At 47.8% G+C, this 13,214-nt stretch overlaps 1 protein-coding gene across 5 annotated transcripts in view; it reads left to right on the plus strand.

The window, feature by feature from the left end:
- MAPKBP1 (mitogen-activated protein kinase binding protein 1) overlaps positions 1 to 13,214 on the plus strand; it is a 182,634-nt gene that overhangs the window by 109,237 nt on the left and 60,183 nt on the right. For all 5 annotated transcript variants that reach the window (XM_066608311.1, XM_066608310.1, XM_066608313.1 and 2 more), the window contains one exon: positions 6,398 to 6,460. In XM_066608311.1, coding sequence (XP_066464408.1) covers positions 6,398 to 6,460 — 63 coding nt within the window. The remainder of the gene's footprint in view (positions 1 to 6,397; positions 6,461 to 13,214) is intronic.

Raw genomic sequence — 13,214 nt, forward strand, 5'->3', positions numbered from 1 at the left:
AGTCCGGCCATTCCTCGGTGCTGCTGCTCCCCGCTCTCCGTTTTCCTTCTGTTAGGAGGCAGTGGTTGGCCAGGCCAGATGGAAGGGGAATGGGAGGTAGACATTGCAGCATCGTGCAGCAGCACAGTCTTGAGATTTTTGCTTACCCTGGACGGTTAGGGGTTATTTTCCTGTTAAATTTGTCTCTGTAAATGCCAATGGAAAATAAGCCCTAACCCTAAGCGTCCACGGGCCGTAAAACATATCTAAACACTGTGCAGCTAGGGCCTTATTGACGTCAGCAAATGGGGAGCTAGGGGTATGACAGGGGTGTGCCTGCATCCTTTCCCTGTCAAACCCCTAGCTTCCTGGTGGCGTCAAAATACACGAATACCTATCTTTGAAGTGGGCAGAGCTTAGTTCTAATGTAGAGCTCCACATCTCCTGGAGGTAAAGGAGTTTTTCCACTACATACATTGATGCTTTTGGCCATCTCCCTCACTCCCATGGAAGTGAATAGCACAGTGGTCATGCATTTGCACCACAGACATAGCATTTGGGTTGTGCCATTCTCATGACTGCTGGGGGGTCTCAGCAGTCAGACTTTATTCCCCATCTTGGAGATGAATGTAATTAGTGGGGAAACCCCCTTTGACCAGCCATATATTTTTCTACAGCGGTCATTAAAGGGCTTTAGGCTAGGCCTCCATGAAAATATGGAGTCCAATATCCGCAAGAGCTGGGCCTTGGGTGTCTGACAGCCAAGTTCCTGCTCTAACGGCTGTGGGCGGAGAGACCTTCAAGCCAAACCATTTAACCCCTTACATGCTATGAATAGTAGTGGTCGCGACATTTAAATTGTTGATGGGGTTCCCTCTGTCTCCATTGGTACCCTACAATGCGATTTTTCAGAGTGCCAATGGATTCCCATGGGAGCTGCAGACCTAATGAAGGCCTCTGGATATGCCAATCCTGCCAGCTGTAGACCCTGCCTCCAGCAGAGTCTGATTGCTGAGCTGTCAGAAGTACACTGCGCTACATATGTAGTGCAGTGTAGTATATAAGCCATTGAACCGTCATCTTTACGTTTCCTGGAAGAACAAAAAATGTTAAAAAAAAATAACTTTCCCTACGAACTTAAAGACTCCTCTGCCTCCCCATTCCCTCACTCTGAGCGCCCTTTCTGTTCATTGCATATATGTGCACAAACACTGTCTATAATAAGGACATTGGCATCTATCAAGGAGTGCAGTATGAAGCTCCTTTTACATGGCATGATTAGCGTGCAAACTGCTTGATCTAACAAGTGATTTGCACGATAATTGTGCTGTATGAAGCACACAGTGATCGGCATGTACTGTGGATAGAGGCAGGCAGGCTGGAGCGTTCCCTGGCCCGCTCCGCCTCTAGGCACTGAGTGATGATCCGTACAGGAGCGGTCATCACCAGGATGGCTGTCACAGTCTTCCCATGTAAAAGGGGCTTTAAGCAGCGGGAGAACAGTTAGTAAAGTTGATTTGTTGAGAAATGAGTTGCTCAGATCCTTACAAGGGCTTGCTTTACCAAACAGAATATCTTCTGGGGTGTTCTGGTATGCAGTTGTTTGTACTTGGCAAAAGGGAGCAAAGACCAGTCCAATTGGTCTGATCCCACCGTTCAGCTACTGTATTACTAATTAAAGTTAACCCTTTCCAATCCAATTTTGGATTCGGGATTACCTAAAACGCTTTCTTTTTTTGCTGTTATACAACGGTGCCATCTGCTGGATAAAGCCTGTGTGTGTGTGTGTGCGCCAGAGAGGATCTGACAGCGGAGTGGCTGGTAATAGACGGTAAGAATACTGTCGGACGTCTTCTGACATTGGAGCTGTACAAGCTTCAATCATAGTGTAGGAAAATGTCAGACAGTGGATTGGGAAGGGTTAATACTGGCTGTGAAATAAAGGTGTCAAGTCAATGCTGTGCAGCTGAACACTAGTCGGAATGCCCATGCTGACCCGAGTCCATTACCAAGAGCATCCTCTAAAATGACAGATGAGCCTCAGAACTGCTGTGGAGCAATGAAGGAAGGAGATGTGATCTGAGGAAGAACGCTCTTGTTCCATGTGGATGGCCTGTGCGCATATATAGAAGAGAGGCCACCAGGATGCACTGTGGGAAGAAGGCAAGCTTGTGGAGGCAGTGTGGTGATCTGGCGGTCTGCGCTCGTGCAGAGGGTTTACTTGGGGGGGGGGGGGGGGAGAAAGCGAGATGGCAGAGCGAAACATGGCAGAGCGTTCAAAGTGTCAACTTGGCCTACGTGTTTGCTCCATGGAGGCCCCACCTCATGACTTACAGGACTTCAGGATCTGCTGCTAACATCTTGGTTTCAAATACCGCAGGATTCCTTCAGAGGTCTTGTGTAGTTGATGCCCAGTACTTGAGGTCTCTCTTGTGCCCCCAAAAATTCTAAACCGTCTTGGGCAGGGGGTTTAAATGTTATGACTGATTTATGTTTTCTAGATATTTTAGGTGTATTGATGAAGGGGAATGGTGCTGTAAACTGGCCATATAGCTTTGGGAAGGCTGCAGAGGATGACTTGGCCAGCAAAAGTGCATTCAGTAGATGATGGCTGCTACACTTTATAACCACCAACTGGGCATAAAGTACAATGTGCCTTTTTGCTCTTGTTTAATGCATGAAAAGCGATAAACTTTTGAGCGTTCATACTAGTCCTGCATTATCCCCCGCTTCTTGGATTCATGGAGGAGTCCAGCCTGCGAGGTGACAGCAGCCAAGCAGCTCCAGTATGTCACGCCACACATCTGTATCGCACTGCTTTAACTCTTTCAGTGTTATCCATGTGAGCCTTTTGCATTGTTTGCCCTTGTAGAACAGTGTCCTCACCGGCTCCAGCTGGCCCTCCTCCATCGCTGATACTGGAAGGTTTACAGAACAGTTCCCTCTTGCGAACAACCAGGCACAGCTTTACTTGTCTGTCTGCCTTTACATCTTTCTTTGGCTGGGGTTTCAGCGCTTTCAACAGGGTCTTCTGAATCGTTAAATAGTTGCTTTATAAGGCCAAGTTTAGAAGACAAATGAAAGCGGTGGGGGAAGCAGGAGTTGGCAGAACAGGAAGAGTCCAAGATCAGAGAAGTTGTCCCTCAAACCCTCTCTGACTTACTAAATAGCTGGGGGTATTCTTCCATAGACTGCGGGGGTGTTGTACTACTGCTGTCCTTTATGGCACTTGAGGAGACCATTTAGTTCTAGGAGATCCCAATCTAAAGGGAAATGTATTCTTCTTGTGTGTCTCTATCATGCGTTACATGACTTGTGTATTTGGATATGTTGTTGGCTGTACTTGCAAGGTTTTGGGTCTGTTTACCAATATTTTCGTACTTCCTACTAAATTTCCCGAGTTCTGCCTTTAGATCAAAGAGTAGCAAATTCCCCACAAATGTATCCTATTACAGCCGCAGAGGTTTCCTGTGATCACCATGATACACATCTGCACTTGACTCACTTCATGATGTTGAAACAACTCGGGAAATATTTCAGAAGAGAAATCAGGGTCTGGTTATAGCGCGGCGTTGATTCTATTAGAGGCCGAGTTTTATTCTTGCATGGGGAATATTTATAGCCTCATATTCCTAGACAAGCACTTTGTAGAACACATGGAAGAACTCTAGTAGGTATACAGACACCATGGTGATGCAATGAACAGCTCTGCTCCCATGTCCTCATTACACAGAGGTACAGTTTCACGGCTTCATGTGGACATAACCTAGCGGGTAGATGAGGTGTGACTTCCTGAGTCATTGTGTTCAGCAGGTGGTATGGGAATTGGCTGGATTTGGAAGTCTGCAGACTTCAGCTGCACTTGGTTATAGACATTGTTGTGACCCTTTAACCGTAGTCTGTTTGGCCTTTGTGGGTGTAGTTTGCCTTTTTTTTAATCCCAAGTGTAATTTTTCAGGTCTCCGACGAGGCTGAACCTAGTTTACAGATGGCTTCAGGTCAGCACTGTTTGTTTGCATTTAGTCATTCTCATTTGAGAAAAGCACAGATCATAATATATGTATTGGCAGCGTAGTAAGGATAGCAAGTTTGTGAGTAATCGTTGCAGATCCGTATCCCTGCCAAAATGTACAGTACGGTTATTGGATAGGACTAAAGGCTCATCCACACTGGCGTTTGGCCTCAATTATACATTTTCAGTTTTTCTGATCTGTTTGAGGAGCAGAAAAACTGAACTAAAAACTGAATTAAGCGTTTCAATTTTGTTCCCCATTGGTTTCAATGGGTTTTCATTAAGAATGGCAGTATTTCCGTTGAATTCCATTCCGACAAATGGAACGGAAGTAAATTCCACAATATTCTGTCCATTCATGTGATCAGCTCATACTTGAAGGACCAGTTAAACACAAAATAAAGGTACTGCTACATTCCACATGTCACATATGTAACAGTATATTTCATTTTGTCAAAAAATCAGTTGACGGACCTCCCTTCAATGATAAAAGTAACTGGTAATATCAGTCTACGGTTCAGCGGAATCTACTATGACCTGTACTTTGGTTCTAATTGGTCACAATAACCTGTACAGCTCCCCAAAAAGGTCAACTTTTTTTTTCTTTAATCTCCAGGTACTGGTACAAAGTTGCACAATATTTATGGACTGTCCAAGAGTATACGCATGGTTGGAAACCCTGCACTGGGTGCTGAATAGATTAATTTCTATATTTTTTTTTTTTTCTTTACTATTTTCAATTATGTGGAAGAAAATCCAATGGAAGAAATAAAATCTCTTCTATAGGTTAACCCTGATATCCTAGAACTTCTTGCCAAGTAGCACCAAAGTGGAGTTGCCCCTTAACTACCCCCCATCCTTGTGTCTAAATGCTGGTCTGAAGATTACCAGCACTTGCTTCTCTGACTTAGTGGCCGCCTGCTTAAATGTTGCATTTATTGCTAAACTAGAATTACTATCCACATTTGTTAAAATAACCTTCCAGTGTAAACAGGTCAGCCATAAAAATCTTTCTGCAAACTGTCCATACATACCATTATTACTCACTGGTGTGATATGGAGTTCTTGTACTACTTTTGTGTTATAGCTACAGTATGATGAAATATACAAAGGAAGTATTCAATATACATTTAATAACCATGTTTTAAATTCACACCGTTAAACATGATGATGAGAGGGCTGACAGGTTAAATATTGTTTAGCAAACATCATGGTTGCCTCTCCTATGTTTAGACTTGGTAAATATGACCATGAAGTGGAGCATGACCTCCACATTTACTGTCGTCAATAGATTTGATCATGTAGCATTGTGTTGATGGTAGCGCTCGTCACGTGTTCTGTTTTGTGGGATACTTCTGTCGGCTCTAGAAGCCAGAAGGCATATCTGCTAATGTGACTAACAGACCCTGACGAGGCCAGACGGGCAGAATAAGCCCCGGGCACCTCGTGTCTCTTTCAACAATACTCTTTGTTAACATGGAAGTGTTCTCTGAAATCCAGAACTAGTTGTAGCACAGAGCTATAGGCAGACAAACATATTGCAGTGTCACAGAATCTCTGCAGAACAGAAACTTTGGGGTTTCCCTTTTATAATGATTAAGTAGCCTAATCCTAATGAGTAATGGCTTCTGTACACCTCTAAGAAGAAAGAACTAAGCCGAGGGGGCACAGCGCTTGGATAAGCGCTGCAGCCCCCTCAATCTAGCGCTCATGGGTAGTATCGGCAATGGGACCCCCACCCCCCCACTCCCTTGATCAATAGTTTTGACGTGTCAAGTTTTCTGAAAGTGCAGCTACTTTTTAAAAGGGGTTTGCAGTTTTGGGGCTACACTATCCTCTGGATAGGTCATCAATAGGTGATTGGTGGGGGTCTGTGGCTTAGTATCTCTGCCAATCAACTGATTGAAGAGGTCGGGGCATTCAAGTGAGCACAGGGGTCTCTTAGGCTAGTGATGTGGCCTGAGAGCAGTTCAGTCCTAGTCAAGTAAATGGGACTGAGCTGAAATACCAGGAACGGCCATTATACACTGTACATTTCTGTGCCTGCTATGGACTGGAGTGACGGAAGCGATCACCCAAGTATTGCTGTCGCTTCAATCAGCTGACAGTCAGGGATCTCGAGCAACTGACCACTGATGATCAATGATTGATGCCCTATCCTGGGGATAGGTCATCAACAGTTTACTCGTAGAAAGCCCCTTTAAGCAATAGGTTGCACAGAAGTGTCAGTCTAGGTATAAATTGGTGTGATGCAAGGAGTTCTGCCACTTTATATAAATTCTAATTGTCATGCTTATTGCAATATTATCAGCGTATTGAATTATGGATTTTATCAGCTTTTTGAAGAGATTATATTATCTTGTTTGAATCTGTAACTTACATGTTTTTTGTTCTTTTTTGCCCTAGGTGTGTGGTAGTGTTGTTAAACCCGCGAAAGAACAAACAGCATCATATCCTGAACAGCTCCAGGTGAGTGACCCTGGCTGCTCAAGTGTCTGGTAACTAGTTCAGCCCTACAGAATGGACATATCACTCGTGTCCCACATCCTCAGAAATCACTGTAAAGTACGCTTAGTACAGTTCTGTTAAAGGAGTTTTCCAGGGAACTATTGAGATCAAAGAGGAAGCCACAGCTCTGACCCCTATGTAGTGGCCAATGTTGTAATTGCAGGCACAGCTCCCATTGATTTCCATGAGAGCTGCTCTTGCAATCATGAGCTCTGACTACTGCTGCAGCCATAGTTCTGTTGACTCTTTTGCAGCCTTTCTTTTGTTCATACTCCTATATCTGGTGCTTGAAGTATGTCAAGTGGGCGGTCCACACAGCTTACTGTCAATCAAACGTGACATCACCCATTTACAGTGACCACCCATTTGACAGTCTAACTATGAGGAGCCAACTTTAAGAAGAGTTGGTATGGAGGAATGGAATTGAGTATGAAATAGAGACTGCAATATAGTCAGCGGGACCACTACTGCAGACCTACTTAAAGGGATTGTTCCAGGATTAGACGTTATGCCCTATCCATAGGCGATAACTGCCAATCTTGAATTGGGGGTCCTGTGTCTGTCGTCCTTACCTGTAGAGTAACTGCACCCCCCACAGTGAGTAGGGGACTGATAGGAGCACTGGTTACTCAAGCTACTAGCGCTCCATTCACTTTCAATGGGATTGCAGAGATAGCCAAGCGACACCTGTTAAAGTATTTCAGTCAGCCCTATTGAAACTAATGGAAGGCCAACCATGCTTCGTCAGCCAGCACTCCATTCATTCTTGTAGCATTAAAAGGTGAGAAGTGACCTGTAGTGACAGAGGGGGACATGGGACCCACATTCTTGAGGTCAGCAGGGGTCTCGGCAGGTAACACTGGATAGGGGATAACTAAATTAAATTACAATCTATACCACCCAAACTCCAACATCAACATGCTGTACTGAGCTTTCTACTAATTATTCTTGAACTGCAGCACCAAGACAAGCTGTCATGTTGGCCTTCACTTGCCTCCGGCCCCAGGTATTCTGCAAGCCATGACTGGCTCCCGTGCCTGTCTCCTTTCGTTTCAGTCTGACTGCCTTTGCTATTTTATTTTGTCTGCCTCTTGGTCTTCTAACGCTATTAATGGCTGCTGTAGTCAATAATTGACTTGGAGAACTCCTATTTTTTCCTTCACACCCCTCGGTGACACAAGGGACATCTAAACAAGATCAGAGCAAGGATCTTAAAATGTATGACCGTCATTTCTTGTGCCAAGGACGCTGTTATAAAAAACCAAAGGATGAGATACTGTGTTTTGTACACATGCTTGTGATCGTATTAAGGAGCTACACTGGGACCCCATAAATATCACACTTCAGTTGCTCTAACCCATCAATAACACCGGAGCCGGACCACTTTGACCTGAAACATGATGATTGGGGTGGAAGAATGGAAAAATTAAATTTCAACACCCAATCCTATTTGTTCTCATGGCTGCGGCTTGCCCCTTAAACACCTGAATATTAAGCTTCACTAAATGGTTTGTATATGGTACAGCCAGGGAGGACGGCCTTCAGACCACTGATCATTCATCTGACAGTTATTGAATGTGTGTGCGCAACTTAAGGCTTACATACAGTTGTTGAGACTTTCCACTGAACTGATCAATATGCATGTAGCTACAAAAAATCAGCACTATCCAAATAAAATAAACTTTGTAATAAGAATTTGCCCTAAAATGAGGGATTGTTTAATAACTGGTAAATTTCACACTTTTACCAGTCTAGCTAAAACATACATTTTTGACCATCATCGCTAGCAACTGATGTAGAAAAGTAATATTCTGCCCATTAAAGTCCCGATTTTTCATGACTAGCATCTGTCCCCAACGTGCCCAAGATCAATCATTTCAGAACTGGCTAAAGTTATTCTGTTCTAATGTGAAGGTTAGGGTGTATTCACACGTTGTGGTTGGATCGTGGCAAAAAGCCATTCTATCACACAATGTGAATATATTTTTGAAGGGAACCTGTCACTGGGTTCATGCTCCTTAAAGCATGGGCAGCATGAACCCAGGACTGGTATGCATAGTGCCCCCAGGTATGTGGTGGTCAAACACTTTAAAGTTTGACTCTGAACGGCGTTCTGAATCGGAGGCGAGCCGCACCAGGTTCTCTTTGCCCACCTCACATTGATTGGTAACTCCTATACACAAGCAGGGAGAGGCAAACTTTCATCATCACATCATAAGTAGAGATGAGCGAGCACCAAAATGCTCGGGTGCTCGTTACTCGGGACGAAATTATCGCGATGCTCGAGGGTTCGTTTCGAGTAACGAACCCCATTGAAGTCAATGGGCGACCCGAGCATTTTTGTATTTCGCCGATGCGCGCTAAGGTTTTCATGTGTGAAAATCTGGGCAATTCAAGAAAGTGATGGGAACGACACAGCAACGGATAGGGCAGGCGAGGGGCTACATGTTGGGCTGCATCTCAAGTTCACAGGTCCCACTATTAAGCCACAATAGCGGCAAGAGTGCCCCCCCCCAACAACTTTTACTTCTGAAAAGCCCTCATTAACAATGGATACCTTAGCTAAGCACCACACTACCTCCAACAAAGCACAATCACTGCCTGCATGACACTCCGCTGCCACTTCTCCTGGGTTACATGCTGCCCAACCCCCCCCCTGCACGACCCAGTGTCCACAGCGCACACAGCCTTCAGCTGCCCTCATGCCACACCACCCTCATGTCTATTTATAAGTGCGTCTGCCATGAGGAGGAACCGCAGGCACACACTGCAGAGGGTTGACACGGCTAGGCAGCAACCCTCTTTAAAAGGGGCGGGGTGATAGCCCACAATGCTGTACAGAAGCAATGAGAAATATAATTCTGTGCCACCGCCATCAGGAGCTGCACACGTGGGCATAGCAATGGGGAACCTATGTGCCACACACTATTCATTCTGTCAAGGTGTCTGCATGCCCCAGTCAGACCGCGGTTTTTAATTCATAGACACAGGCAGGTACAACTCCCTATTGTGAAGTCCCTGTGGACCGACAGCATGGGTGGCTCCCTGGAACCCACCGGCGGTACATAAAAATATCCCATTGCATTGCCCAACACAGCTGAGGTAGTAATGTCGTGCTTAATGCAGGTGGGCTTCGGCCCACACTGCATGCCCCAGTCAGACTGGGGTTCTTTAGAAGTGGAAACAGATGCATTTATAATTCCCTGTGGACCCACAGCATGGGTGGGTGCCAGGAAGCCACCGGCGGTACATAGAAATATCCCATTGCATTGCCCAACACAGCTGAAGTAGTAATGTCGTGCTTAATGCAGGTAGGCTTCGGCCCACACTGCATGCCCCAGTCTGACTGGGGTTCTTTAGATGTGGTTTCAGATGCATTTATAATTCTCTGTGGACCCACAGCATGGGTGGTTGCCAGGAAGCCACCGGTGGTACATAAATATATCCCATTGCATTGCCCAACACAGCGGATGTAACGTCAGCTGTAATGCAGGTGGGCTAAAAATTCATTTGATTACACTGTAGGCGAGGGCCCACAAAAATTGCTGTATCAACAGTACTAATGTACATCCAAAAAATTGGCCATGGCCAACCAAGAGGGCAGGTGAAACCCATTAATCGCTTTGGTTAATGTGGCTTAAGTGGTAACTAGGCCTGGAGGCAGCCCAGTTTAACGAAAAATTGGTTCAAGTTAAAGTTTCAACGCTTTTAAGAGCATTGAAACATATAAAAATTGTTTAGAAAAATTATATGAGTGAGCCTTGCGGCCCTAAGAAAAATTGCCCGTTAGGCGTGATTACGTGAGGTTTCAGGAGGAGGAGCAGGAGGAGGAGGAATATTATACACAGATTGATGAAGCAGAAATGTCCCCGTTTTGGATGGTGAGAGAGAACGATGCTTCCATCCGCGGGTGCAGCCTACGTATTGCTTAGGTATCGCTGCTGTCCGCTGGTGGAGAAGAGAAGTCTGGGGAAATCCAGGCTTTGTTCATCTTGATGAGTGTAAGCCTGTCGGCACTGTTGGTTGACAGGTGGGTACGCTTATCCATGATGATTCCCCCAGCCACACTAAACACCCTCTCTGACAAGACGCTAGCCGCAGGACAAGCAAGCACCTCCAGGGCATACAGCGCGAGTTCAGGCCACGTGTCCAGCTTCGACACCCAGTAGTTGTAGTTGGCAGAGGCATCACGGAGGACGGTCGTGCGATCGGCTACGTACTCCCTCACCATCCTTTTACAGTGCTCCCGCCGACTCAGCCTTGACTGGGGAGCGGTGATACAGTCTTGCTGGGGAGCCATAAAGCTGGCAAAGGCCTTGGAGAATGTTCCCCTGCCTGCGCTGTACATGCTGCCTGATCTCTGCGCCTCCCCTGCTACCTGGCCCTCGGAACTGCGCCTTCTGCCACTAGCGCTGTCGGATGGGAAGTTTACCATCAGTTTGTCCACCAGCGCCCTGTGGTATAGCATCATTCTCGAACCCCTTTCCTCTTCGGGAATGAGAGTGCAAAGGCTCTCCTTATACCGTGGGTCGAGCAGTGTGTACACCCAGTAATCCGTAGTGGCCAGAATGCGTGTAACGCGAGGGTCACGAGAAAGGCATCCTAACATGAAGTCAGCCATGTGTGCCAGGGTACCTGTACGCAACACATGGCTGTCTTCACTAGGAAGATCACTTTCAGGATCCTCCTCCTCCTCCTCTTCCTCCTCCTCAGGCCATACACGCTGAAAGGATGACAGGCAAGCAGCATGGGTACCGTCAGCAGTGGGCCAAGCTGTCTCTTCCCCCTTCTCCTCATCCTCCTCATGCTCCTCCTCCTCCTCCTCCTGAACGCGCTGAGATATAGACAGGAGGGTGCTCTGACTATCCAGCGACATCCTGTCTTCCCCCGGCTCTGTTTCGGAGCGCAAAGCGTCTGCCTTTATGCTTTGCAGGGAACTTCTCAAGATGCATAGCAGAGGAATGGTGACGCTAATGATTGCAGCATCGCCGCTCACCACCTGGGTAGACTCCTCAAATTTTCCAAGGACCTGGCAGATGGCTGCCAACCAGGCCCACTCTTCTGTAAATAATTGAGGAGGCTGACTCCCACTGCGCCGCGCAAGTTGGAGTTGGTATTCCACTATAGCTCTACGCTGCTCATGGAGTCTGGCCAACATGTGGAGTGTAGAGTTCCACTGTGTGGGCACGTCGCACAGCAGTCGGTGCACTGGCAGATTAAACCGATGTTGCAGGGTGGCAGCGTGCGTGTGTGATTTGCGGAAATGTGCGCAGATCCGGCGCACCTTTCCGAGCAGGTATGACAAGTGGGGGTAGCTTTTCAGAAAGCGCTGAACCACCAAATTAAACACATGGGCCAGGCATGGCACGTGCGTGAGGCTACCGAGCTGCAGAGCCGCCACCAGCTTACGGCCGTTGTCACACACGACCATGCCCGGTTGGAGGCTCAGCGGCGCAAGCCAGCGGTCGGTCTGCTCTGTCAGACGCTACAGCAGTTCGTGGGCCGTGTGCCTCTTCTCTCCTAAGCTGAGTAGTTTCAGCACGGCCTGCTGACGCTTGCCCACCGCTGTGCTGCCACGCCGCGTGACACCGACTGCTGGCGACGTGCTGCTGCTGACACATCTTGATTGCGAGACAGAGGTTGCGTAGGAGGAGGAGGGTGGTTTAGTGGAGGAAGCATACACCCCCGCAGATACCACCACCGAGCTGGGGCACGCAATTCGGGGGGTGGGTAGGACGTGAGCGGTCCCAGGCTCTGACTCTGTCCCAGCCTCCACTAAATTCACCCAATGTGCCGTCAGGGAGATATAGTGGCCCTGCCCGCCTGTGCTTGTCCACGTGTCTGTTGTTAAGTGGACCTTGGCAGTAACCGCGTTGGTGAGGGCGCGTACAATGTTGCGGGAGACGTGGTCGTGCAGGCCTGGGACGGCACATCGGGAAAAGTAGTGGCGACTGGGAACCGAGTAGCGCGGGGCCGCCGCCGCCATCATGCTTTTGAAAGCCTCCGTTTCCACAAGCCTATACGGAAGCATCTCTAGGCTGATCAATTTTGCAATGTGCACGTTTAACGCTTGAGCGTGCGGGTGCGTGGCGTCGTACTTGCGCTTGCGCTCAAACTGTGGCGCTAGCGACGTCTGGACGCTACGCTGAGAGACATTGCTGGATGGGGCCGAGGACAGCGGAGGTGAGGGTGTGGGTGCAGGCCAGGAGACGGTAGTGCCTGTGTCCTCAGAGGGGGGTTGGATCTCAGTGGCAGGTTGGGGCACAGGGGGAGAGGCAGTGGTGCAAACCGGAGGCGGTGAACGGGCATCGTCCCACCTTGTGGGGTGTTTGGCCATCATATGCCTGCGCATGCTGTTGGTGGTGCCTCCCCAGCTGATCTTGGCGCGACAAAGGTTGCACACCACTGTTCGTCGGTCGTCAGGCGTCTCTGTGGAAAAACTGCCACACCGTAGAGCACCTTGACCTGTGCAGGGTGGCATGGCGCGAGGGGGCGCTTTGGGAAACAGTTGGTGGATTATTCGGTCTGGCCCTGCCTCTACCCCTGGCCACCGCACTGGCTCGGCCTGTGCCCACACCCTGACTTGGGCCTCCGCGTCCTCGCCCGCGTCCACGTCCTATAGGCCTACCCCTGCCCCTCAGCATGGTGTATTACCAGTGATTTGATTTCCCAGGAAGGCAGGAAATAAATTTGGCGCAAGCCTGCTGTTAAACGT

Source organism: Eleutherodactylus coqui, chromosome 6 (assembly GCF_035609145.1).
Source record: "Eleutherodactylus coqui strain aEleCoq1 chromosome 6, aEleCoq1.hap1, whole genome shotgun sequence".
NCBI lineage: Eukaryota > Metazoa > Chordata > Amphibia > Anura > Eleutherodactylidae > Eleutherodactylus > Eleutherodactylus coqui.